The 25,808-nt window shown below is 52.2% G+C and overlaps 2 protein-coding genes across 5 annotated transcripts in view; one reads left to right on the top strand and one right to left on the bottom strand.

The window, feature by feature from the left end:
• Positions 1 to 25,808, top strand: part of ASTN2 (astrotactin 2) — a 320,390-nt gene that overhangs the window by 203,200 nt on the left and 91,382 nt on the right. For all 4 annotated transcript variants that reach the window (XM_069031598.1, XM_069031599.1, XM_069031600.1 and 1 more), the window contains one exon: positions 21,396 to 21,661. In XM_069031598.1, coding sequence (XP_068887699.1) covers positions 21,396 to 21,661 — 266 coding nt within the window. The remainder of the gene's footprint in view (positions 1 to 21,395; positions 21,662 to 25,808) is intronic.
• Positions 5,841 to 13,516, bottom strand: TRIM32 (tripartite motif containing 32). The gene is made up of 2 exons (XM_069031602.1): positions 13,501 to 13,516; positions 5,841 to 10,684 (listed from the first exon to the last, which is right to left on the bottom strand). The coding sequence occupies exon 2, from the start codon at positions 10,615 to 10,617 to the stop codon at positions 8,674 to 8,676; it is 1,944 nt and encodes a 647-aa protein (XP_068887703.1). The 5' UTR covers positions 10,618 to 10,684; positions 13,501 to 13,516; the 3' UTR covers positions 5,841 to 8,673.

The raw sequence follows: 25,808 nt of genomic DNA, 5'->3' as shown, positions 1-25,808 counted from the left end.
CAAACTGAGTGCCCAGTGACAGGTGGCACATGCCATTGGCAGCGTCCCTGAGCCACCCTGCCTGCTCCTGACCTTCAGCTTCCACACTCTGGCTCCATCCTTCCCCTGGGTGCACCCTTTTGGCGATTGAATCTCGGACCCAGACCGGCAGGGAACCTGAATCGTTTATTTAAAGGAGTGAGTTGGTTTTATACACTTTTCCAAGGCACAGTATTTCCTTACATGGCGTGACCTATCCCATGTTGACACATCAGCAACACGATTCCTAAATGTCCTGTTATGGGGTGGTCACTCACTGTTCACCCGTCCGTCAGCTCCTGGCAGGCTCCTCTCCATAGGGGTCTGCTGTGTGACACCTCCTCCCCCCAGGGTCTGATGGAGACAAGCTTCTGTGTGCTTGTGACAATGACAGTCTTTAAGGAAGTGCATTAAATCAATAGCAGCCTCATTGTGCTACATCATAAATAATGAGACACATCATTAAACAGGGCAATAAACTTCAGGACTTTGAAGTAATACAATTAGGTTATGTTTATAAAAACTGCCTTATCGCTGTAGCCTTCCATTTGCCAATTCATCTCTCTCCTCCAGGGAGTTGGGGATATTCCCTGGATCTGCTATTTTTCTATTCAAAAAACATCTGTGGTGTATCATAGAGCCCACCTTAGGACTGATGATGACAGAGGTCATCAGGGCACTTGCCTCCTGTCCTGGTGGCACTGCCAAGAGCAGCTCCTCTGCAAGCAGGTTTTACAGCTCACAACCCAATTCTACCTTACTTATAATTCCCCATAATTCCCCCTTTTCTGTTTTCTGCAAATAAGAATTATGACAGTGATTGAACAGATAGAACTTTGAGAAACAATGTAAGAGCAGCCTCGCTCCCTGGAACCAGGCAGAGAGAGGTGTTCTCCCACACGCCGCCTCCCTTGCTCTTGGCTCATTTACTTCTCCGTTTTCCCAGTGCAGCTCGTCTTGTAAGCATCTTTATAACACCCTGTACTCGTTTGTTTGGGTTTTAAATAGTGATAAATGAAGTTTGCCATAGCAATGCCCCTATTTAGCAGGAGAAGGCACGTGGAGGTGGGTTGTTTATGTACTCATGATGTTATTAATCACTTGGGAGCACTCCCTGCAATCCAGGGGCAAACATGTTGGTGGGGAGCAGACCCCGAGTGCCCCATGGTCCAGCACCATCACCTCAGACAGGGCTTTCCCAGGAGAAGGAGAGGTGGGAATGAGAGGCAGCTGCCGCAGTCCAAGCCTGGCACAAGCACTGCTGCTGTTCCACAATGCTGGGGCCAGAGAGGACACGAACAGCGCTTGATCTGGTGGTGAAATATCTCCTGTTCCCTCACTCCCACCTCCCCCATGTCAGGGGCAGAGGTGGCTCAGGGCTCAGCCACAAAGCCCCGTGGTGGCACAGGGCCTGAAGCACAGCAGTGTCTCACTGACAGAATAATTTCCTTTTTAGTCCATGGTATGCAGCTGGCCGAGGTGGATCCCTCACTCCCCACCCAGGTCCTGCCCCCATTCCTGGAGCTGTGCCTGGCTGCCCAGGCATTTGTGGGGCATCCAGAGCATCCTTTCCCACTGCCTGTGAAGCACCAAAGCACTCATGGGACTCCAGGGATCCCCTGGGGGGTTGGATGTAATGCCTGGACATAAACCTTTAACTCCTGGTTGTGCAGCATTTGGGCAGCAGGTGCTGGCCCAACCTTCTGTTCTGTGCGTGGCTCCGTCTGTGGCTTCGGTGGCTGGTGGGGTCAGTGAGGCTGAACTTTGAGGCTGTGAGCAATGCAGAGGTGACCAGTGTTGTGTTTAGCTCTCTGATGGCCAGAAAATGCTCTTGGGAGGACATTAAGGATGTTCAGGGTTCTTCAGGAGATCAGCTTGTGGACAGAGAAAGTGTCAGGGCATTGTCCCAGAGAGCTCCCAGTTAGCCAAGACAAAGAGCTTGCTGTTCATGGTAGATGGATTTTATTCCCATCTTCTCTACTGATTTACCCTCATTTTGCCAGTGACATAAGGCAGATCGGAATAAATAGCTCCAGCTAGACAGTTCTGGATGCCTTCTCCACTCAGAACAGCTCTGGCCTGCCGGGCTCCCCGCTGCTCACCAGCCCGTTCTGAACTGCTCAGTGAGCTCACATATGCATCAGCTCTAATAAATAGAAAAGTAGGGCCAGAATAACTGTAATTTGTTAGTGGACAAAACAGGTCACAAGAGGAGGGATAGAGGAGAGTCTCAAGCTAATTGGAACAACACCAGCTCTGAGAAAAATGCACATTACAGGGTGTTTGCAGCACCGCACAAAATTATTTTAATATTTTAATCAACTTCATAAATCAATCCCCAGGCCTCAGGAGGAGGCCTCCAACAATAAAGGCACAATCTGTGCGTCCAGCCCTAATTGAAAACGTGGTTTTGAAGAGAAGCTCATGCCACTGGTGCCAGGGCAGGCGCTGGCTCCATGCCAGGGCTGGAGCCGCCCCAGTGCCAGCGCAGAGCCTGTGACATGGGTCAGTATCTGCAGAGCTCTTCCTTCTGCCAAGGGTAGGGAAAGGGATCCGCCTCTGGCCAGGGACAGCACAGAGCGGGCAGCCTGCTCTGCCTGGAGGAGTGACACGTGTTCATTCCCCTTCCTCCTGCAGGTGGATGAGGGGTATGTGGGGGGAAACGAGGTGACAGAGCAGCCTGCCCTTGTTCCTAAGGATTGGCCAGAGTGAATCCTGCAAGAGAGAACCAGACAGGCACGGTGGCATAGCTGTGGCACACCGAGCACTGCGCTCCTTCAGCATGGGAGCATCCCCCAGGCTTCCTCACAGGAACAGCCTCAGTCCGTGAGCACACCAAAGAAAACTCCAATTTTACTTCATGCAGAGTGATTAAAAGCTCATTTTTTGGGCTGCTTGCTCTGGCTCTGTGCAGCCAAGCAGTGCTTTAACACATTGAGTGTCCTCCAAGCGGGAACCTTGAGATCGACCCAGCCATTGATCTGTGCCATGGGAGCCCACATCGGTTTTCTTCCCCGTTGGAGCCAGCATTTAACGCTGACGGTGCCTCATTAAGTTGGTAGCAGTTGTGTGAGCACCTTCATTTGGCAGCTGGGACAAACGTGATGTCCCCAGCCAGCTCCTGCTGTGTGAAAGAATGTGCTGGGCCTAGCAGGATGGAGCAAACTGGCTTTGTCACAGTGGTGCCGAGCTTTGGATTTCTGGAGAAACCAGTGTGGATAACACCCCGGAGTGCTGGCTGCTGCTGAGCAGTGTCTCCATGGCATCCAGGCTTCTTCTTCATTCTGTCCCCACAGTCACTAGTTTGGGGTGGACAAGGTGTTGGGAGATGAGGCAGCCAGGACAGCTGACCCAAACTGGGCTATTCCTCACCACACAGTGCCATAATAATAAAACTGGAGGTGGAGGCTGGGAGTCACCCCACCTCGGAGACTCAGAAAATCTCCAGCAGGGAAGAGAGTGATACCCCATCCAGCAAATCCACCTGCTGGGAGCCACTTCATTCACTGATAAAAGTTCATCAGAGAGCTGGCTGCTCTGTGGTTCCTCGTCCTGGCTGGTGAGGAGGAGGAGAGCTTGCTTAGGGAAGGGGGAGAGCTGCTCTGGTTGCAAAATCTGACAGCCGTGGTCTGCAAGAGCTGTTCCAGCTTGCTTATTCCCACTGGAGAAGCCCAGCTGGGAAGCAGGAAGGGATGCTGATGGGCTTAGGATGTGTGTGCATGGGTGGGGGAGATCCAGAGGGTTTCACTGCCCAGCTGGGAGGTTACTTTAGTTCTGCAGTGAGGCAAATGTTTGTTTTTCTTGAATTTCCTATGATCTCTAGATAGAGTTTCCTTGGCTGAGGTTCCCTGGCCACACTGAGTGCTCAGCAAGCTCAGCCTGTGGCTGCTGCAGATGGGAAAGATGTTCATGTTCCCTCTCAGTAATCGATCATTTATGGGAACAGTCCATGGAGGGGCTGTGTTCTGGCAGGTCCTGTCACATTCCCAAAGCCTTTCTCTCCCTGCCCTCCCCAGTCCTTGCTTCTCATCTCTTGGACCACACTCCATGAATGGCATTTACCTGTGGCAGGTGACAGCCTTCATGCTTTCTTGTGAGCTCAGCAGTTTTGACAGAAGATCTTCATAAATATCCTTCATAAAACTCAGGATAGAGCCTGGAGCTCTGCTAAAATAGCAGTCTGTGTTCCTCTGAGTAGGGCCTGTGGCTGCCTCCTGTCCTTTCAAGGCTCCATTTGTCTCCCTTCAGGTCTGATACTGCCATTAACACAATTAAGATTGAACTAGTCCGCAGGAACCTTTAGTTTTCCTTTCCTAGATGCAATCAGGTGCATTAAGAAAGCTGTAAGGCTGCTTTTTCATCTGTTAAAGGACATAATGGGTTTCCCTTACATGTGCTTGGTCAGAAGCAGAACACAAAGAATTTCCATTTTGAGATCTGTCCCTATGTACAACGACTCTATTACCTTTTTAACACTCTTACTTGCTTGGTTTATGTCATTACATTTATTTCAAAACCTCAGATTTCAACATTTTGTTCGGAGGAGGTAAGAACAATCTAGCTGGTTGCCATGAAATTTAGTTTAGACTAAAACATGTGCTGTGACTCAGTCTGCTAAATGACCTTATGCACTGCTCATTGTAATCCAGAATTGCCAGGCAAGTCGAGTAATTAGTTGTGCAAAATGAAATAACTTTAAATCCTCGCATTGAGTAATGATCCAGAAAAATCACTTAAGCTGTACAATAGAAATGACTCAAAGCATCTGGCTTTATTTTTACTTTTGTAGCTTTGCCCCCTTTGATGAGGAACAGGCTCTCCTCCTCATCCCTTCATTCCCTGGCTCCTGGTTTTGCCCAGAACAATGTCCATGGCTTAGCTGTTTTACCCTAAGAAATCAAAACCTGTGATAAAGCTGCAGGGGAGGTCTAACAGCACCACACGGCAGCTGTTCTGCAAGAGTTGAATAATGTTTGATAAACCAGAAATATATACCTGTTTGAAGAGCTGAGATGAGCCCAAGTGATGAAATCCTTCACCCAGATGAGCCAGGTGGCTGAACAAGGGGAGAACCTGCACGTGCTGTGGATGTACCTGTCGAGGAAATGTCTTTGCTGGCCATGCAGGAGCCCCTCTGGCAGCCACACTGGCACCACCCGAGCTGGGGTCGAGGCACCTTCACAGCTACACCCCCCACACTCAGTCACACCAGCTTTCCTCACCAGCTCAGCTCCCATGGCAGTCTTGATCCTTAAAATAATTTAATCATGGTGCAACAACAAAAGAACAGCCCGAGCTGGTGCCTCCAAGGAGGGGGACTACAGATGAAGGAAACCCAGGGGTTTTATACCCTCACAGTGTTAAGTGCACCAAAGTGTGAGGTCTTCTAGGTGAGCCCGTGGCTCCTGATGTGTCCAGTCCCCCCCAGGCTGCACCACGGGTCCCTGCTGGCAGACCATGGATGAGCCAGGGACACAGGGGATGGAGTTTTCAGCCAGGCTCCCACGTTCTGTTGAGCTCCCAGAGCCAGTGAACTCGAACCAGACTTTTGAAATGTCAGGTGACAAGGAAGATATTGCCCTTGTGGCAGTGTGAGTTAAGGTACAAAACCACAGCATTTATTTATAAGGTGGGTAGGGAAGTGTCAGGAAAAGTTCCACGAGCCTGCTGAGATCAGATTTATTCTTGGCAACCTGACACATAAAAAGGGTCTCGTAGCCACTGTGTTCCCAATCTAATCCCCACTGGCTGTAAAATCCAATCTGCCACCGAGGGGAGAAGATGAAGTGTTTTAATAAGAAAATGAGCCGTTTGCAATGCACTTTTAATTGGATCAATTTTTCCTTTATTACACGATCTTTAAAAACCAAACACATACATATGACCAGACAAGCTCTTCCTCCAGGTACAGAGCAGGAGCCAAACTATTTCAACATAATCCTTAATTACTCCATTTCACCTCATTTGGCAGATGATCATGGCACTGTGTGGGAGCACCACAGCAAAAAGAGCTCTGTATAATCATCTCACAGTCGAGATTTGTCAGGGGATGTGCAGACCCTGGGTGAGGGACACCAGGTTTTCTTTTCTCCTTGAAACCCCAGACTTCAAGAGTTGCAGGCAAGACAGAGCCCCAGGTGCTGATTGCAGTGTCCTGGCCCACCAGTGCCTCCCAGGGTGGTGTTATTTTTCTTAATTCTCTGAGTGAGAAACAGATGACAGACGCTTTGTTTGAACTCTGTAACCAGGAACAGGCTGGAGTAACCAACTGCTCAGTTTACTGGACCAGCATTTATTTTTTTTTCCTTTTTTAATTTTTTTTCAAGCACTCCAGGAAATGTTATTGCTAGTAGTTGTGCTGTTTATTGCAAAAAAAAAAGAAAATCCATGGGAACAGAAAATTACAGAGGTACATATTATCATAGATAATATTGCTTTAATTATTCAGGTCCACGGTAGCATCCCGTGTGGAGCAGTTCTTGGAAGCAGGAGAAATGTTTAAAAGAAACCAGGAGAGGAACTGCCATTGCCATAAAACTGCAAAAATGCCTTCAGTTACAATGTCATGAACTGCAGCACAGCCCAGTAATCGTCATCACCTCCCCAAAACACATATTCAGGATGAGAAAGGCTCCTCAGATTGCTGTCACATGCCTTGGGCAACTGCCCCCTCCCACCCAAAAAAGAGAAGCAGAGAATGTGAATAGTGAGTAGAAGTTGGTAGCCCTGGCAAACCCACAGAGCAGCTCAGGAGGGAGGGGGAGTTGAGTCCCCTGGGCTCCCTCAGCACCATCGACCACCTCGTGTCTTAGCTCCCTTCTCCCCAAGCTTTTCCCAGCACATTATAGCAGGAGAAATTGGAAGTTGCCGTGAAGGAAGCTCCATCACACAGCTGTGTTTGCATGCTCACTCCTTTAGCACTGTCTGAGCACAACAAAGAGAGGGAAAAAAACCCCAAATCCCACCAAAATCCGCTTCCAGTGCTTTTTCTGCAATCCCTTTAACTGCCAAACATCCAGCTAGAGCAGCAGCAGCTCGCCAGCCTGTTTCTCTTTGCTGTTTCAGTAGGGAAAAGTATATGGGCTTCAAAAAAAAAAAAAAAAAATCAAATCACCTGTTGCAAACATGTTGTAGGACAAGTAGCAAACAATTTGCTGGAGCACGGCAGCCACCATAAAATCAGCTTTTATATTGTCTGTCGTGGCCCCAAATTTGCAACTACGTTCTTGATGGCAACAAATAAATGCACTGCAGTGTAACTATTATCTGTGGCAGATTAACATGCTACCACTGTGCCCTATTTAAATGCGTCTTTCCTTTCAATAAACTATTCTGGTCGAGCAGCACCACACTGAGGTACGCATTTATCAGCCAGGAGAGCAGCACTGTGGGGGCCTTGGTTCACACAGCTGCAGTTTTGTGCTTCGTTTGGCCCAAAGCCGTGATGAGCAGCAACTCTGGTGCCTGCTAGTGTCGTGGAAAAAAGAATTACAAGGAAAAAAAAAAAAAAATCTGAGGAATGTAGTGTTTTGCTGTGCAAGGGAAAAAAAAGGCAGTGCACCACCAATGGATGTGCTTCCAAGTCTTAAAAAACCAGAAGTGAAATAGTCCCCCCTGCCCATCCCTATCTCCTTGCACAGAGGAGGTGCAGATGAGTGGAAAGCTATTGCTAAATGCAGTGGTCTGGAATGCAGAGTAGTGAAGTGCAGGTGAACATACAATGCATTGCATTTTATCTCATTTCCTACAATCTTTCAGTCTTATTCCCCCAGCTCTTCCCCCCTCCCCAGGAAGTTTTAGATACCAGATAGACCTTCCAAAGACAGTTTCCAGGATACATTTAATAATAAAACAACAGTAAATAGCAATCCTAGGTTTCCCCTCTTTATTTTTTTCCTCCAGCCCCCTCCCTTTTTACCCCCTTCTACCTACCAGAGCTCTGATTAGGAATGAAACCTCTGTCTTACAACTCAGGAATAAAGAGGTTAATTCTCTGGCTCAGCTCCGTCTCCCACAATTGCACAGTACTCACTTCACATGAACAGACACAATTCACAAATGGCACGACGGGGCAATCTCTTGAACACCAGAAAAATGGGAGAGACAACCCTGCCTCGTCAGGGTGGAAGCAAAGCTCCATCTCTGCGCGGTTGAAGAGGCCATTTCGTTTTATGCAGTGCTGCAAGCACAAATTGCTCTCTCTAGGAGTTGCCCAGACAACTGCTACCCAGTTCCTTGCAAGTACCACAGGATTGCCTCTGCTAGTTCTCTGAGGGAAGGTGATTTAGAGCAGTCAGTCAGCGCTTATGGCACAAAGAAAGACACAATGGTTGAAGCTGGAAGTGTAGGAGATGTGGCATAAGGAGGTGAGGAGGTTTATGGAGTGACCAGTCACAAGAACCAAGACTGCAGAGGATGGATCCTTTCCCTTGTGCTTGTTCTTATTTGTATAGGTTTTATATAAAAAAGAAGAAAAAGCAGACCACCACCACAAAAGCTATTTTGTTTCTAAACACAGAACATGATGGCCTCTATGCCAAATCCCCTTCAGTTATGGCACAGTCTTCCTGAAGGCTTGACACTGGTTCCTGTCAGATGGCAAGGAGACTGGAAGAATCTCCACTGCCAAGACAGGCTTTGCTTGCAACTCAGCCTTTAAGGGGTGGAGTATCTTCTCAGGTGGTAACTGTAGATCTTAATGCAATGATCCCAACAGTCCAGCACCAGCAGCTGCCCTTTGGGAGTAATGGCAATGCCCACCGGGCAGGTGAGTCCCTCCCGGATTAAGATGTTGTAGCCGCCTCCTTTAGGAAAATGCAGGATTTCCTTGCGACTGCTGTCAGCAACGATCAGGTCTCCCCTGGCATCAACGCACATCCCAGCAATGCACCTGAAATCCTCATTCTCGGAGAAGAAGTGGCTAATCTGGCGTCCCAGCTGCCCGTCTGGGCCGACGGAGCCGATGGAGAAGCCTCCTTCTAAGTGGTGCTCGTACTGCCGGTTCTCCAGGTTGAGGCCCAGCCCCTGAGTGAAGTAAATGGTCCCTTCAGCGTCGCAGGTGACAAACTTGGGGCGCACGGCACTGCACAGGCAGCTGTACTTCACCACCCCCATGCCACGGTCCACAGTGAAGCACCAGAGCTTCCCCCCTTCCACGTCGGTGACAACGAACTGGCCCGAGGGCAGTGCGGCGATGCCCCAGGGCTTGCTCAGCTGGCTCCGGTGACAGGCCACGCAGTGGCCATCCATGGTGTACACCTTGACAGAGTTGTCGTAGCTGTCTGTCACACCGATCAGCCCGTGGCAGTTCATGGTGACAGAAAGGGGGGTCAAGTTGGGCAAGTCTGCTCCAAGGAAACTCAGCACGAAGCTGTCGATGCCGCTGGGGCTCCGGCGGATCTCCTTCAGGAAGCCTTTGCGGGTAAAAACCTGGATTCGGAAGTTGCCCCGGTCTGCCACGAGCACCTCGCCTTGGCTGGTGACGTGCAGGCTGACGGGGAGGTTGAACATCCCTGGCAGGCTGCCCTTGGAGCCCATCTTCTTGATGAAGGAACACTGCTGGATGCTCGTGGCTGCTTCAGGCATCCTTGGCTTGGCTGGCGAGGAATGGGGGGTGCAGCTGGGCTCCTCCTGCACCAAGTCAGGCTCCCGAAATGGTGCAAAGGAGGATGCTGCGGTTTCCATGAGCGATTCCTCCACGTTAACTGTCCGGGGTTTCTTCACCACCTGCCCGATCTGCAGTGGTCCCACATGGCTCACCTTAAGGAGTTCCACCTCTTGGAGAGTCAGCTCCCTCGGGAGACTGTTTGTCAGTTCTGGTTCTTCCTCATCTGCTGCCTCCTCCAGGAGAGCTATATCTCCCTGCTTTATTTTGGCAAGGAAATAGTCACAGCGAGACATTATCTGCACTTCTGCTAAGTTCAGTAGGTAAGCTTGCTCCTCCATCACCTGGTTATTTATCTTCTCCACTTCAGACAAAGAGGTGGTGAAGAACTTGCGTGACCTGGCCAGCTCTTCCTGGATCTTGCGCTCCTCTTTGCTGTACTCCTGCAGAACCGCTTTGTATCTGGATTGCAGGTCTCTTGAAACATCCTCTAGAGCAGCTTTCCTTTTCTGAAGATCACCCATGAGCTCTCGAAGCCTGGCAAGTCTGGTCCCAAATTCCCTCCTACGCTCCTCAGCAGCCTCTTTGATAGCAATGACTCTGTGTCCTTGGGGCATGTGCGAAGCCTCCTTGCATGGCTCACACAAAACCAAGCTACAGCTCTTGCAAAAGTGTCTTGGCAGCCTCCTCCCGCAGACCTTGCACATGAGAAGTCCCACCACTTCCCCCAGGCCGGCTGTGTCGATGATCTTCAGCACGGTGAGGTTGTCGGTGAGCTGGGCCAAGCTGGTGATCCGCGTGATCTTGCTGCAGAAGGGGCACCGGATCCCGTTGATGCTGTTGGCCAGGAGCTTCTCCAGGCACTGCTTGCAGATGGTGTGCCCACAGTGCAGGAGCTTGGGCCTCAGGTGCTCCTCGGTGAAGGACTCCATGCAGATGGGGCACTCCAGGACCTCTCGGAGCGCGTCCGAGTTGAGATGAGGGGCAGCAGCCATGGTGCTCCAAGGCAGCTTTATCCGCCGCAGTGCCTTGTGCTCACATCTATTCCAAGGTGCTCCGATTCTGTCCAGGAAGAAAAAAGGGAAATATGATTTATGTCACCTCCAGCAGCTATGTATACATGCAATTTATTTCTGACTTATCGCCTAACCCTGCAGAAAAAGAAACCCAGTTAGCTTTTCTGTGTTGGGAAGGATGGATTAGTCATAGCTAATCTCAGGGTGGGCAAATTTCAAACCTAACTTGCAGCTCCCAGTGCGATGAATTATTCACTTGCAAAATTTGTAAAGTAGCACTGAAAGAAGTGTAATGGCAGCAATATGGAAACCCAGTAGATATTGATGACTGAATCACCTCCTCATGGTGCCCATCTCCTGCTGCCAAGCCTTGGAGTTTACAGAATTTACTGAAACCAGGGAGATTAAACCAGGCATTCAAAATGTTGCGCATCAAAGGAGGAACCAGATGGTGCGATGCTTTAGGACATTAATAGATCACCTCTGGAGACCTGCATTCAGATGTGACATCAGACACCAACGAAATAAATGTGCTTGGTTCACTCTGCTTTGCTAGAGAGCCAAAACCCATTTTCAAGGTTTCATACATTTGCCAGGAAGTGAAAGTAGCAGGAATGCTCTGTCAGCTTCCACTCGTTCTGGGGTGACTGTGCACACTGAAAACAGACAGAGAAGGTCTGATGCCGGTGCATCTCATTAACCTCTGCCATGCTGCACCATGCTTCATGCCAATTAAACACAGCTCAGGCAGGCATTAGCAATAATGGAGTTAACAGACAACTCCAAACATCCAAACTCCAAACATACTCCCAGTGTTCGCTATTAGCTCCTGAACTCAGCTTAACTGCATTTAATTTCTCCTCGTTTCACAATCTCGCAGCATTGACCTCGTTCTCGTCTCCTGGTTCAGTTTTACACCACTCTGGTTGCTGTTCAGCTTCAATCCAGGCTTCTCCACCCTCACATCCCTCCCAGCAGGGAGCAGGTCCCAGCAGCTCTCCTGCCAAAGCAGCCATCCATTCAAAAGGAACAGCACAGGGCTCACATCATTAAGTTATTATTCACTAGACTGGGTTTCAAATCCTTTGCTATTGTACTGCTTAGCCGCTAAAAAATAGGGAAGAAAACCTTTCTTCTAGGGGAGAGGAGGAGGAGAAGGAAGTAGTTAGTCTTTGAAATGAAGAGAGGGTGGCAGAGGGATGTGAACAGACAGCTCTCTCTGAGAAATGGCTGCATGCACACAGCATTCTCACTTCCCTGCTGGGTCTGCCTCCTTCCTCCTTGGGAAAGATTCTGTGTATCTCAGTTTGCCGTGTGTTCCTGTGCAGGAAAACAACTGCAAGGAGGAAAAAGTTCTTTATGCTCATATGGAAAAGAAAAAAAAAAAACCCTAATTTTAATTTGTCAGCTGCAGTTCAGAGCCCTTTAAAGCGCGTATTTCAGGAGGGGATTCAGTGCTGTGGCAGAATCTGCAGGCACCATGCTGGGATCAGCTCGACAGTGGCAGTTAGAGTACCACAGCCCTGGCCCTGGGGAAGCAGAAACCTGGGCACTGCCATGGGGAACAGAAACCTTCCTCTGAGGGAGGAAAAATCTGTGATTTAAGATGATTTTTAAAAATGAAACACAGGATACCAGGTTCATTATTCTTTCTTTCCTTGGAAACACATCAAAAGACTCGCTCAGGGAAGGACGAGGGAGCAGCACAGGCACCAGGTACTAAGAGTTACATTAAAAGCTGCCTTTAAAACAAGTATTTTCATTAAAGAACAATGGTGGATGGGATTTTAAGTCAGGCTGGGCTTTGAGAGAGCTGATTTGTATGACATTCTTTTCATATATAACCCCCTTTATTGGAATGTCAGCATGCCCTCAGTAATGGGACATTATTTTTTCCTTTTATCTCCCTCTCACACTCGGCTGTGCCTCCATGGAAGTTTCCTTAACAGCGAGTTGTTCTTGCGTGTCGGTCCCTCCCGGGACAGTTCCTCTGACGCAGAGCAGGGCATTACAGAAAGCCTCAGCTGAGGATCAAGCCATAAAACTGTGAATTATGCGAGTTTGGTTTCCTTACATTCGAAAGAAATTTCCTGCCGTGGTTTCTCTTGTCACCCGGTAGCTTTTAGCGAGTGTCTGCGGTGAGACAACCGGCTTCACTTGTAATTCAGAGCTCGTGTCATTAACGAGGGAAAATAATGGGGTAATGCTGCAAAATAAACGCCGCTGACAGGAGTTGTCACAACAACAAAACCGACAGGACAACCCCTGGGTTCTGGGGGGGTGTTCACTGAAAAATCCAAGAGGTTGGGCTGGAAGGACCTTAACGATGACCTAATTCCACTCCCTGCCTCGGACGGGGGGGACACCTTCCACCAGCTCAGGTTGCTCCAGGCCCCGTCCAGCCTGGCCTCGGACATGGCAGGGATGGGGCAGCCATGGCGTGACCTGTGCTGGTGTCTGACCGCCGCGTCCGCTCAGAGCACACGCCCAGGCTCCGTCCGGCCGGGGCCACGCCGTGGGGTCAATGGCAGCGGGGCGCGGTCCGAGCCCGCTCTGCCTCGGCCGCCGCGCCGCTGCCGGCGGGGGAGCGAAGCGAGGCCGACCCCTCGCTCCTGCCGCTCGGCGCGGCGGGGAGCGCCCACCCCGCGGGGCGCGGCCCGGCCGCCCCGTTCCCAAGCCATCCCCTCCGTGCCGAGCCGAGCCGTGCCATCCCGAGCCGTGCCATCCCGAGCCGTGCCATCCCCTGCCCTTCCCTCCATCCCCTCCCGCCCGTCCCCTCACGCCGCCCGCCCGGGGGTCCCGCCCTGCCCGCCCCGCCCTGCAGGGGGCGCCGCCGCCGCGCCCCGCGCGCGCGCTCCTCACCTGCCGCCGCTCCGGGCCGCGCCGCTCCCGGCGTGCGCCGCGCGCCGCGCGTCACGTGGGCGCGCCCGCGGGGCCTGCCGGGAGATGTAGTCCGGGGCTGGCGGGGGAGGGGGGGACACCGGGGGGACCGCGACAGCGGCACGGGGGGGCTGTGGCGGGGGGGAGGGGCCGCGGGATGGACCTCGGTCTGCCGGGCTTGTGCTGCGGCTCGTGGTGAAGGGAAAGGTTAAAAGAAACAGAGGGGAAGCAGGAACGTCTTTGCGTTTTGGTTTGTTTTTGGTTTTGTTTTTTTTTTTTTTCCTTTTTAATCGGGTTTTAGATGTAATTTCGGCACGCGTGGGTTGTTCACTGTCCTTTGCCTGACCAAGCAGTGCTGCTGTGGGAGCAGCCCTTTCCCATTCTCTTTCACCTTCCCTTTACCTTTTCCCTTCCCTTCTCCTTTCTCTACTCTTTTCCTTTCCCTTCCTTTTTCATTTCCCTTGCCTTGCCTTGCATTCCCTTCTCGTTTTTCCTTTCCTTTCCTTTCCTTTCCTTTCCTTTCCTTTCCTTTCCTTTCCTTTCCTTTCCTTTCCTTTCCTTTCCTTTCCTTTCCTTTCCTTTCCTTTCCTTTCCTTTCCTTTCCTTTCCTTTCCTTTCCTTTCCTTTCCTTTCCGCCCCTGCCCCTTCCTCTTCCCCCTTCCCCCTTCCCTTTCCCTTTCCCTTTCCCCCTCCCCTTTCCCTTCCCCTCCCGCAGCAGGTTCCTGAGCATTTGATGGGTTTTGCATCACCTATTGAAAACGTGTTCCTCATTTCATACCCTGCATTGGAGCAGCCTGTGGTCTCCAGGACATAAAGGACTATTTTGGAGCTGTGAGCAGACACTGCAGGCTGGCAGTAGTAGCCAGAGGCAGGGATTTGGCCACTGGACTATGGCTGGGCTTTGCCCAGTGCTTCCTGAAGCCAGTAACACCATCAGGAGCACTGACCCCATTCCAGCCCCATTTTTGGAAGTCATGAACCTGCTTGGGAGATGGCAGAGAGACCCCTTCTCCTGTGACCCCGTGGGGCTGCACAGCAGACTGGGGAATGTCAGGGCTTGGGGCTTGCTCTGGGAGCAGGGAGAAGCCAAGGGAACCGTGTCCTTCACACACCAGTGGTGCCACGGCTCCAGTGCCACGGGCAGCATCCGGGCAGCATCTCGTGGTCAGCCCAGGGCTGACGTGCAGCTGGAGGTCTGGAGGCTCAGACTCGAAGGAATTCACTGCCTGGAGAAGAGGCAAGTCCCTGGTTTAACCATTTCCCGAAATCCCTCCGTGTGGCCTCTCTGCCTGCAGCGCTTTTCCACTGCTCACCTGCTCCAGCCGCCACCAACCTGCGCTGAAGGAAGCACTTGCATAATGCAGCAAGTCTTGCCACCTTCTGCTCTTGGTGCTTTTCTCACTTTGTTTAGAAAAGAATAGTTCATTTGGAAGGGATCTGCATCCCAGGAGCAGCAGGGATCAGCAGTGTGGGCAGTGGATGCATTCACAGGCAGCGAGAGCAGATGCAAAACCTGATCAGGGTTGCAAAAGAGAACGTGAGAGAGTGCAAAAGAGAGTGAGATTTGCAGTCTGCTGTTTGGAGCCCCACTGGCTCCCTGGGGGTGTTGCTGTGCCCAGGAAGGGGACACAAGGTTCACTCCCAGTTCCTGGCCTCTCCAGGGAAATGCTCTTTCAGTCCCTGATATATGGGGAAGAAAAATGCTTGTAAACATTGAAACCAGGGTGGCCTGGCAGATCTTGAGAAGCCACCCACACCTGAAAATGAGCAGTGTGAGGAAAAAACAATGGTAGAAATAGGAAATAATCTTCCAGTGCATCCTGGGGAGAAAACAAAGGACTCTCTGGATTTAATTAGAGGTGACAATGACAAGCTGATGATGTTATCCATCATGTCTGAGTATGGGGATCCTACATGACAAGGAAGGATGGGGAGGTTGTCCAGCCTGGGACCCCGCTCACCCTGACCCATGGACAAGGTGGCTTGTCCCAAGGGGCTGCCCCATGCTGGTAGTGAGACATCCAGCTGGCAGGGTTGGGAAGATCTCAGCCATCCCATGGGAAAGGGGTGTGTGGGTGTGTTGGAGCAGAGAGGGAGCCAGCTGCCATGGGAGGTGGGTGTGATCTGGGGGGTTGTGGAGCCACCCTTGTGGGGCCAAAGTGTTTTGGAAGGCAGGGGAGTGAGCACTGAGATGCTGCCAGGGGTTGGATGAGCAGGGAAGGGCTCTGGGTGCTCTTTGTGGGACCCAGTGCAGGCACTGGGGGGGACACTGGGGCCTGTGCCCCAGTCAAAGCAAAGTCACAGGGAGTATCTTCAGAGTCCCCTTTTATAGAGCGTTATCAGAGGTCTCTAAGAACTCTTTTTTTTTTCTTAATATCTCAGGCTTGCAAGTGTGTAAATACCTCATCTGAGGCTGAGGTGAGATCCTGCCTGTCCAACCTGCAGGCAGCAGAGGTGATCTGCCTCCAGATTCTGCCTGCTGGTACCTTTGGGATCATGCCAGAGGGGCAGAGGGGCTGTGGCAGGCCAGAGGTCACACGTGCCGCCAGTCACGAGTGCTGTGGTGCAGCTCTCTGGTCACACCCTCATGTTGGATGTCAGGGTTGTGTTTAATTGAGTTTGGTTAATCAGCTGGGAGCAGCGGGCACAACGTCATCAGGGTGAGGGGGGTGTGAAGAGGGGCAGTGGCACTGTGGACATAAAGGGACTCTTCTCCAGGAGCTGTGATGACAGGACAAGGAGTAATGGGTAGATTGAAACAGGGGAAATTTAGATTAGACAGAGAATAAATTTTTTACTGTGAGGGTGTGAGACACTGGCACAGGTTGGCCAGAGAGGCTGTGGCTGCTCCATCCCTGGACATGTTCAAAGCAAGGTTGGATGGGGCTTGGAGCAACCTAATGAGTCTGATGGGAGACATCCCTGCCCATTGCAGGGGGTTGGAATGGGATGATCTGTAAGGTCAAGAGGGGATTAAAAGGGCTCACGGAGCCTCGCGCTCGGGAGTTTATCAAGCCCTGGCACCCAGGGGATGTTACACATCCTCGCTGCCGCGCTCCCTCCCGTCCCCGAGGCGCGCGTGGCCGGGATGAGGACGGACGGACGGACGGACGGACGGACGGACGGGCGAGAGCCCGCGGGTGGCGCGGAGGGGCCGCGGGGCGGGGGCGGCGGGATGTGCCGCATCCCGGGATGTGCCGGGATCCAGCGCCGTCCTGCCGCGGTGCCACGAGAGGGCAGCAGGGCCCCACGGACCGGCACGGCCACAGCTGCCCCGCCGAGCCGGGACCCGCCGCGGGCAGGGGCGGGCGGGCGGCTCCGCGCCACCCCCGCAGCGCCCATCCCGAGCTCCGCGCTCGCAGCCTGCATCCCCGGCCGCGCTGAGCGCCTGCCTTCCGCCAGGGGATGGCGTTCCCCCGCGGGATTCGGGCCGCGGGATGGCGGCGTGTCCCAAAAGTCGCGTAGCGGTTCCTCGGGAGCTGTCAATCCCTTGCCCAGCCGACGCGGTGCTCCGGGATTGGGGTGTTGGTGGTTGGTCGATGGTTTGGCTGGGGCGGTGTTTCCCCCTCAGCCAGGGCTGGAGTCACAGAATGGTTTGGGTTGGAAGGGACCTTAAAGATCATCTCGTTCCAGCCCCTGCCATGGGCAGGGACAGCTTCCACCATCCCAGGCTGCTCCAAGCCCTGTCCAACCTGGCCTTGGACACTGCCAGGGATGGGGCATCCACAGCTTCTCTGGACAACCTGTACCAGGGCCTCCTCACCCTCACAGGGAAGAATTTCTTCCTAATGTTCCATCTGACCCTACTCTCTGCCAGCCATTCCCTCTTGTCCTGTCCTATCCCTCCTGCACACATGGATGGGTGTGTCAGACTGACTCCCCTGGATGCTACCCACGCCTTCCTCGAAGCCCCAGCAGGGTTTGCCCATCACTAACAGTGGGCAGCATTAAATCTGTCCAAGCTCTTCACAGACCTGGTGGCTACTGCACTGACAATATCTCAGTGCAGGAGAAATTCCCAGGCAGACACATCCATTGATTTCCTTCCTAACTCCCTCTGGATGGATTTGCCAGCAAAAAGGGTATTATTCCACCAGGTGATAAACGGGCAGCCTGTGTCAGCAGATGTGTCCTGGCCACGAGTCCCCACTGTCCTGCGCGTGGTGGCACTAGGTGTGTCCACTGAAGGATGGTGTACAGGGAAGGTGGACCAGAATTCCCTCTTCTGTGCACAAAATGCAAATCCCAGGACCTAAATCAGGCTCTGCTGAGCAGCCTGTTGGTTTTGGTGGGGTTAACCTGCAGAGCCTCTAGGAATCCCTACCTGGGTCTGTTCCTGCTGTTCCCTCTGGAGAACCTTCTCCTCTCCTTGTTCCAAGCATTTCTGCTCCTCAGGAGATATCACATCCTACCCCTGATATGGCTGCATTCTTGTGGCAAGTGGAGTGATTCCCAGTTTTGGGATGACTTGGGGATCTTTTGGAAGAAGTGCTGTATGAAATGCTGGTTCAGTAGGAAACCCATCTTCTCCTGGGAACTCTCGAGACAGGACAGCACTCCAGTACAAAGCAATTAGGCATTGTGCTGTTGTTTTTTGTCGTAGTGGTGGTGTTGTTACCCTGCTCCCTCGTGTCCAGGCACCAGGAGGTGCTGCTGGTAGTGCTGGAAGCATTTCCCCACACCAGCAACTGCTGCATCCCGAGCAGGGACCACTTTGTGCAGGCACTCACCTCGTGCTGTGGGATTGTAAAATCCCAATGGAGCCCAGAAACAGAGCCAGGCACCCCAGCAGGCAAGCGGTCCCTCTGCACACCCTGTGCTGCTCATCCTCCCTTTCTCACACAAGGCCTGATGCCTGGTGTGAGGCTGTTATTTTATTTGTTTTGTGGTGGTGTTGGGTTTTCTTTTTTGTTTAAATCCATATTTCAGACAAACAAACTAATAACTCCCACGAGTTTCCATGATGCATCCAACTGCACCCGAGGCTCTCTGCTCCCAAACAGATGTTGCCAGGGTTCAGCTGAGTTGCCAGAAGTGTTAGTGACAGCATGTTCAGATTCAGGGGCTGATAAGGGTTCCCTGTGTCCTCACTGCTGCATCTGAGTCTCCTCCTCTTCCCAGAAAGGACTTTGGGAGCACCCTAGCAGTGGCCACCTGTAAAGCCCTTTCCCAGGAGTGAAGCAGAGGCTCTGCAGGAGTGCCCTGGGATGTTACCCTGTTTTATATAGGTAATAAAAGCCAGGCTGAGCCTGCAAGAACTTACGGGGCTTCTCCAGTTCACTGCTGAGCCCTCTCCTTTCATGCAGGGAACTGAAGAGATAACCAACATCCATGTCAGATGTAGGGCAGGGGGAAATTGAAGGACCTCAATCCATCTCCCCAGGCTACAGTTGCAATGGCAGCTACAGGAATATGTTTTAGAGGGAAAATATCTCTCAGATCTGAAAACCTCCTCTGTGAGATGCCCTGAGTGGTGGGTGGGGGATGTGTGTGGGATGAGAAGGAAGCACCGTGTCCAGCCAGGTAATCTCCAGCTTTCTAGGGATGAGGCACCTGAGCAAGCAGATGAGGAGCAGCATCTCCTCCTCGCTGCCTGTCTCTGGCTCTGGAGGAGCTGGTTCACAAGCAGGGCGTGCTGCTGGTGCTCCCACATGGGTTCCAATAGCAGAAACGGGGGGATTATTTTGTTAGGGCTGTACTTAAGCACCCCAAGCCCATTCCACAAAAGCTACCAGGAACTGCTACCCAGTGCTGATGACTTCCAAGTGTTTGTCTGGATGAGAGCTGGCAATTTGACAATGAAGCCAGTTCTCCTCTGCTGAGCCACGTCCTATTTCATTTTCATCCTTTGGAATTGTAACCCAGAGCCCTCGTACAAGGGAACACCATGGATCCCTTGCCAGTCTGCAAAGGAATCCTTTTCCCCAGTGCAGCTGGGATCTGTTCTAAAGAGGATTAACTGCAGACAGCCACTTCCCCCTCAGCCATGAAGTCTGCTCTGCTCACAGGTCTGCCATGAGTCACCCGGCTCCGTGGTTAATCTGTCACTGAGCCCGTGGCTGCTGGGGAACGGGAGCTGTTCTGCTCAGTTTTCTACCTTACCTCATTTTCAGAACTCTGGGCTTTCTCCTGTGCAGCTCCACCTGAGCACTGCTGCTCCTGAAATGGCTTTGCTCCTGCTGGTTGGATTATAGTGGTCTATAATTCTTAGCTATAAAGCCAATAATTCAGAAGGAAGGTTTGATATCCTGTTGCCAGTCACGAGATAAGTGATTCCACTGTCTTTTCAGCCCTTTGCTCATGTCCTCCCTTAAAGCATGGTTCCAAAACTTCCTTTCCCATGGAGAATCTCTAAAGCTGTTTCAGCTCTGGTGAAGAAGCTTTGCAGCCCAGAAGTGTAATTTTCTCCTTTCCCTTCTACATGTACTTTAGTAGTGATGGTAAAAGATGTAACCCTTATTCACAGGTGAGAAGGGACTCATGGTATCCCCCTATAAATCCCTTCTTTATCTGCCACTCTATTTTTCAAGGCTTCATGGTTTTCCCTTATGAGACTTGAAGTTGCCTGGAGCTGATCTTCTAGAAAATAATCTCTCCAAGAAGCAGCTCCAACTCCTGTTTCCCATGTCTGTGTACACCAGTGTCTCCCTAGATGTTGAAACATCTCCCTACAGCCTTGCTTTAATTTATCTTAGCAACAGCCCCCTTCTATTCCACTAAAACATGGGTTGGTTGGAATTTGCTCACTCTTCCTGTGACAGTTTTGATCCTGTGCACAGAAGTGTTCCCTGACAGCCAGACAGCAGAGAAGGGCTATCCCTGCCCTCAAGGGCTCTGGGAATCATGAATGAATACTGTTTACTTGTATTTCCAAATGGCTTGTGCCTTGCCAGATCAGCTGCATGTCACTGCAAGCTGAGCGTGTTGAGACAACCCTCACTCCTCTTCAGCTCCTTCTCGGGACTGGGAATTTGTTGCTGGAGGCCACAACCATAAGATGGAGAAAGCCTTTTCTTCTGTAGGTCTGCCACCAGGTTATAAAAGTTGGGCCTTCTTGGATGAACCCAGCTACAGACAAAGAATTTAAGTGGAAGTGTACAGGACAGACGTTGGGGTCGTGTCTGCTTTGCTCAAGTGTGACACTTCCCTTGGCCTTAGCAAGTGTTTGGATGAACACAGAACAAAGCAAAGGCTCTGCAGGTTTATTGCCTTGTGCTTAAGACCACCAGGAGGTTTCCCAGTAGGTTTCAAAGGCTTGAATGTTTCCTGAAAGCAGTGTTGGCAGTTTGGCTTTGGTAGTGCCTCCGTTTATTCTCCATGCAGTGAGTTTGTTCTCATACCTGCTTTCCCCCACTGCCAAGGGCCTCCATCCCTCCACGTAGTCTTTTTGCAGCCTCTTTGGATAATTTCAGTGCTCTGGATAATGTGTCACCCACAAGAGTGACCTGAGGACCACAAGGACTAGAGGGGGCTGGTGTTAGGGTGGGGATAAGGGCACTCAGCTCCTTGGCCTGGTCCCTTTGGGGATGTTTCTCTTTGGCAGGGAAGATACAATGAGCTGATTTTGTCTCATTTTGGAGCACAGAAAGTGGATATGCAAGTTAGGAAAAAGAAGAATATGAGTTAGAAAAGAGAAGAAGAACAATCAGTTCTGTCAGTTCAGACATGCTTGTCTGGAAATGCTCACACTTCCAAGCAGTGACCCACAGGCCCTGTTTTCCTCCTTCTCTCCTTGACCTTTCTGTTTTCCTGCTCCCACCTGGCCTACACCTTAAGCAGCTGCATTTCTTCTGGCTGCAGCACAGTTTGGTTTTGGGAAGAGGCCTGTGCTGAGATTTGTTTAATACTGTTTGGTTTCTTCCCTCTCCCTAACCCAGAAACAACGGAGCTTGGGAACAAGAAGGAGCTGAAATCCATGCCCTTCATCACGTACCTGTCAGGCCTGCTGACAGCACAGATGCTGTCAGATGACCACCTCATCTCGGGTGTGGAGATTCACTGCGAGGAGAAAGGGCGCTGCCCGTCCACCTGCCATCTGTGCCGGCGCCCCGGCAAGGAGCAGCTCAGCCCGACCCCGGTTCTGCTGGAGATCAACAGGGTGGTGCCTCTGTACGCTCTGATCCAGGACAACGACACCAGGGAGGTGAGTGAGCCTGTGACGGGCCAGCCCCACCTCAGTGACCTCGCTCAGTCCCCTCTCAGATCCCCTCTGCAGTCGCTGCAGGTTCCCTGGGGCCAGGCGGTGTTTTCATGGGTGTTTGGAGCAGAGTGCTGTGGGATGGTGCCAGAGGTGGAGCGGGCAGGTCCCACCAGCCACAGCCCTCTCAGACCTGCATCTCCTGCCTTCAACATGGTCAAGGCAATGCCGTAAGCAGCCAAGGCCACGGTCACTCCCAGTGTGCATGCTGGTGTGCAGGATGTGTGCTGTGGAGAGGTCTCAGGAGCCGAGCATCAGCTCAGTCCTTCACTCCTGGCTCCAAGATCTCGGACATACCTGTGTGGGGGTGGCCAAAGCCCTCCAGGGCTCCAGCGTGGCTTTGCAAAGGTGCAGAGGGAGGGAAGAGCCATCCCCTTGGGACAGTCCCACAGCCACAGGAGGTCACTGTTACTCCAGGAGGGACCAAGCAGGCTGGAGGTCACCCGTCCCTGGGGCTGGGCTCCTGCAAGAGCTTCAGTGTAAATCCTGTGGAGATTGAGTTCCCACTTTCTCGGTTCGCTGCCACTCCCACCCCCCTCCGCAGCCCTCTGACCCCAACCTCAAGTCCAAAAATGACAGACCTGCTTAAAGTCACCTATTAGCACTGAGCCTGCACTTGATTAGGATGTCTGGAATGAGCCAGCACGCAGCAGCTGCGGGTGGGACGCAGAGGGCTGCAGGTCAGGAAACAATCCTGGCACGTGGAGGTGTGCCCAGCAGGAATGATGCTTCATCCCTTTCCCACGTCCATGGGGAGAAGAGCCCTCATGCTTCTCCCAGTACTGTCACTCCTTACCTCTTGATCTGGTTCCTGCTTTCCCATCTATCAACCCTCTTGGTTCTTGCATGAAGCCATGCCTGACTTTCACTCCTCAGTTCCCCTCTCTTTCCAGGTCTTTTCCTCAAACTCCCTTTCTCCCACTATGTTTTCTTCCTGCATTCTTTCCCCCCCCCCCGCCTGCTCTTCCCGCTGGGCAATTCTTGTGTAGAGGCTGACCTGCTGCTGCCAGCATGTCCAGGGCAGTGCTGGGATGAGGCATAACAGGTACAGAGAGAGCAGTGGGAAAGCTGCTTTCCTTCAAGCAAGGAAGATGTGCTTCCCAGCAGCAATCTGCAAGAAGACATTCTTTTTGGGATACAAGAGGTAGGTTAGCCAGCGAGGAGGGGATAACAGTGAAGAGCCCAGCAGGATCTGAAGGATCTCCATGGACCCTGCTCACCACCAGGTCCCCTGCATAGCCCTGTGCCCAGGTGGCAATGCCACCCTGCCTCGCTGGGCCTGGCTGCAAACTCCCCCCTTCTTGCTCCTCCTCCTCCTTCTCCTCCTCACCTGTCCCCCCCAGTCCTGCCGACACTGCTGGGCTCGCTTGGGGTGCCTCCTTGTCTTGGGGAGCTGTAGTCTGTTCCACCAGCAGCCTCCCTTCCTCCCTCCTTCCCTCCCTTCCCTGCTCCCCTGGCTCCAGCGAGGGCTGGCCCCATCAGCTGCAGCTGGAGCTCGGCCCGCATTGTGCTTTCTGCTGAGGCGCTGGGAAAACCGGCAAACAAACAAAACTCCAACAAAGCAACCAAACCAGAGACACCCCAGCAATCTTCCAGGGGGCTGTGCTCCCTGCATCTCTCCTCCTCTTCCTCCTCCACCTTCCACCTGCTCGCCCAGGGCTGGAGGGGCATCCCCTGGGAGCCTGTCCCTGTGTGAGAGGGCTGTGTGTGAGCCTGCTCCCCCCTCACCCCAGGGAGCTGCCCATGGGCCGGGCTGGGATTAGAGGTGACAGGGCAGCTGCAGGGTGGGGGATGCTGCCAGAGCAGGCATTAAGGGAGCTGGCAGTGAGCAGCACATTCCAGGACAGGTGACTTTGTGCCATCCGCAGTGAAGGTCCTGGGGGGGGCAGCAGGTGGGGTCATGCTGTCTTCTCTGACCACCCCCTCCTTAGCTGGGTGCGGTTGTTTTGGCTGTGGGCTTCTCTTGACAGCAGGCCCTCTCATCCCCTTCCTCTCTACAGCCCATTCAAGACTATCCCCATCCTTGCTGCAGCAGGACACAGGGAGTGCTTTCTGCTTTCCCTGCCCCTACTTCTCTTTCCAAGTCATTCCCATTCTCTCAGCATGAATCCCTTGTGTTGCATCAGCTCCATCCATTTCCTTTCCCCTTCTTGCTCACTTCTGGTGGGCTGTCCTGCTCCCTCCATCCCTTCGCCCCAGCTTGTTTCTCCCCCTTCTCTCCACCAGCCTCTCTCCTGCAGGATTTTTATTCTCTCCCTCTCCTTCTCTTGCTGTCCTTGGCACCACAGGGAGGGACAAGTCCTGGTTCCTGAAGGCTGAAACCCACCACTGCTGAGGAACTTGCTGCCGCCTCGGCACAAACCGAGGCTCTCCACACTGGAGGTTTTTGGGAGCAGAGCTGTACTTGCCTCTCTGGGGGCAGTGGAGCTCGTGGGAGCCGTGTCCCTGCCCTGGAGGGGAGGCTTTGGTGTGGGGTTAGTGCCGCCTGTGTGAGAAGGTGTCGCCAGCCTCTTGTGGCATCATGAACTCGAGCACAAGGGATGCTCATGGGGGGCAGGGTCATCGTCTTTCCCTCGCCTTCCCCTGTGGGCAGCGAGGGTTACCATGAAAGGGAAAGGGATTTAGGGGTGGTAAGGAGCTGCCACCACCTCGGGGACATCAGCCTGTCACCAAGACCCAGCAGAGAGCCAGAACGCCACCAGTTTAAACTGTGACCATGCTCTGTGCACTGAGAGAGCCTCCCACAAGGCATGTGCCACCAGGAGCATCTCATGTACCATCTGGATGATGAAATACCCATTTTCAGCACCAAACAGGAGGCCAGGGGTGTCCCAGGCACTGCAGAGTGGTGTTCTCCTGTGCTGTAAAGAGGATTTTCACATGCCTGGGCTGAACCGAGTCCAGCATCTCCAATCCTGAATGCTCCATCGCCTGCTTTTCTCCCTTCATCTAGATGAACCTCAATCAATACAGCAAGTACCTTAGAGGAACTGCAGGCACATCCCAATTCTCCTGTAGTGTTAAAGAAACAATAATTGTAAACACAGTTCTCTTTGCATATGTGTCCACAAAGATAATGCTGTGGTCGTTAGCAAGGTGGATATTGGCTTCTATAAACTTAGCTGAAAGTTTTCCTGTATAAGCTGAGCAGCAAAGATGAAGCACAACACAGGTAAAGACATTTTGCCCTCTTCAGGATGTGTATTTTTTTAAATAGGTTAGTCTTTTCATCTGCCTTAGTGCAGTGAGTTATGCACTTTTTAAAATTTACAGCTACTGCCTGGTCCAAGGCCGTGTTCTCGGTTGCTGATGACCTTGCCAGACTCTTAAGTGCTGGGGTTTCAGTTTCCATGCTGGGTGTCTGCTGTGGGCTGATTTGTGATTTTTCTTTGTGTGTATGTTTCACTTCAGCTAAAACTGACCATTTCCAAGCAGGAGATGAGGTGAAAATATATTACTTTGCCCACATTAAATGAGTTAGAAAACTCTTTATTTCCATGTCAGTGGGAATTGCTGTTTTCTTCTTGCTTTGAAGCAAGGGCCTGAAATGTAAAGGGCTCCAGGAGTTTTGCCTTTTGCTGTCCAGGGAGCATTTGTCCAGAGGAAATGTCCTGAAGGAAGCTCTCAGCTGTGTGTGTTCTGTCCTCCCAGCCCAGCTCCAGTACAGCTCCAGCTCCCAGCAGTGGGGAGAAACAATCTCAGTATAAGGAAAAGTATCAGGCCCCTCTTTTCCTTCTTGTATGCGATGAGAGCTATGGATTGAGCTCCTGCTAGGAGTTTCTTTGTTTCCCCCTGGGGTTTAATAGTGTTGGTCAGAGAACTTGCACAGTCACAGGTCACTGCAGCCTGGCTGGTGACTGTGGCAGTGCTGGAGCTTGCCAGGGTGAAGGAGGTGTGTTTGGAGGTCCAAGCAGTTTTTGAAGGGCTTTGTAGAACGTCTTTTCCATAGCTGTCACAGCTGGTGTGGCTGTGGGTGGCAGGTTTTACAGGAAGGACTGCTTGCTGGATCAGAGGCAGTGCTGGAGTCCCCTCTGCACCAGTCCCAGTCACCTGGTGAGATCCAACTAATCCAAGTATTTTATAGGACCACTGC

Source organism: Aphelocoma coerulescens, chromosome 17, assembly GCF_041296385.1.
Source record: "Aphelocoma coerulescens isolate FSJ_1873_10779 chromosome 17, UR_Acoe_1.0, whole genome shotgun sequence".
Lineage (NCBI taxonomy): Eukaryota > Metazoa > Chordata > Aves > Passeriformes > Corvidae > Aphelocoma > Aphelocoma coerulescens.
This window is presented reverse-complemented; position numbering and strand designations above follow the sequence as displayed.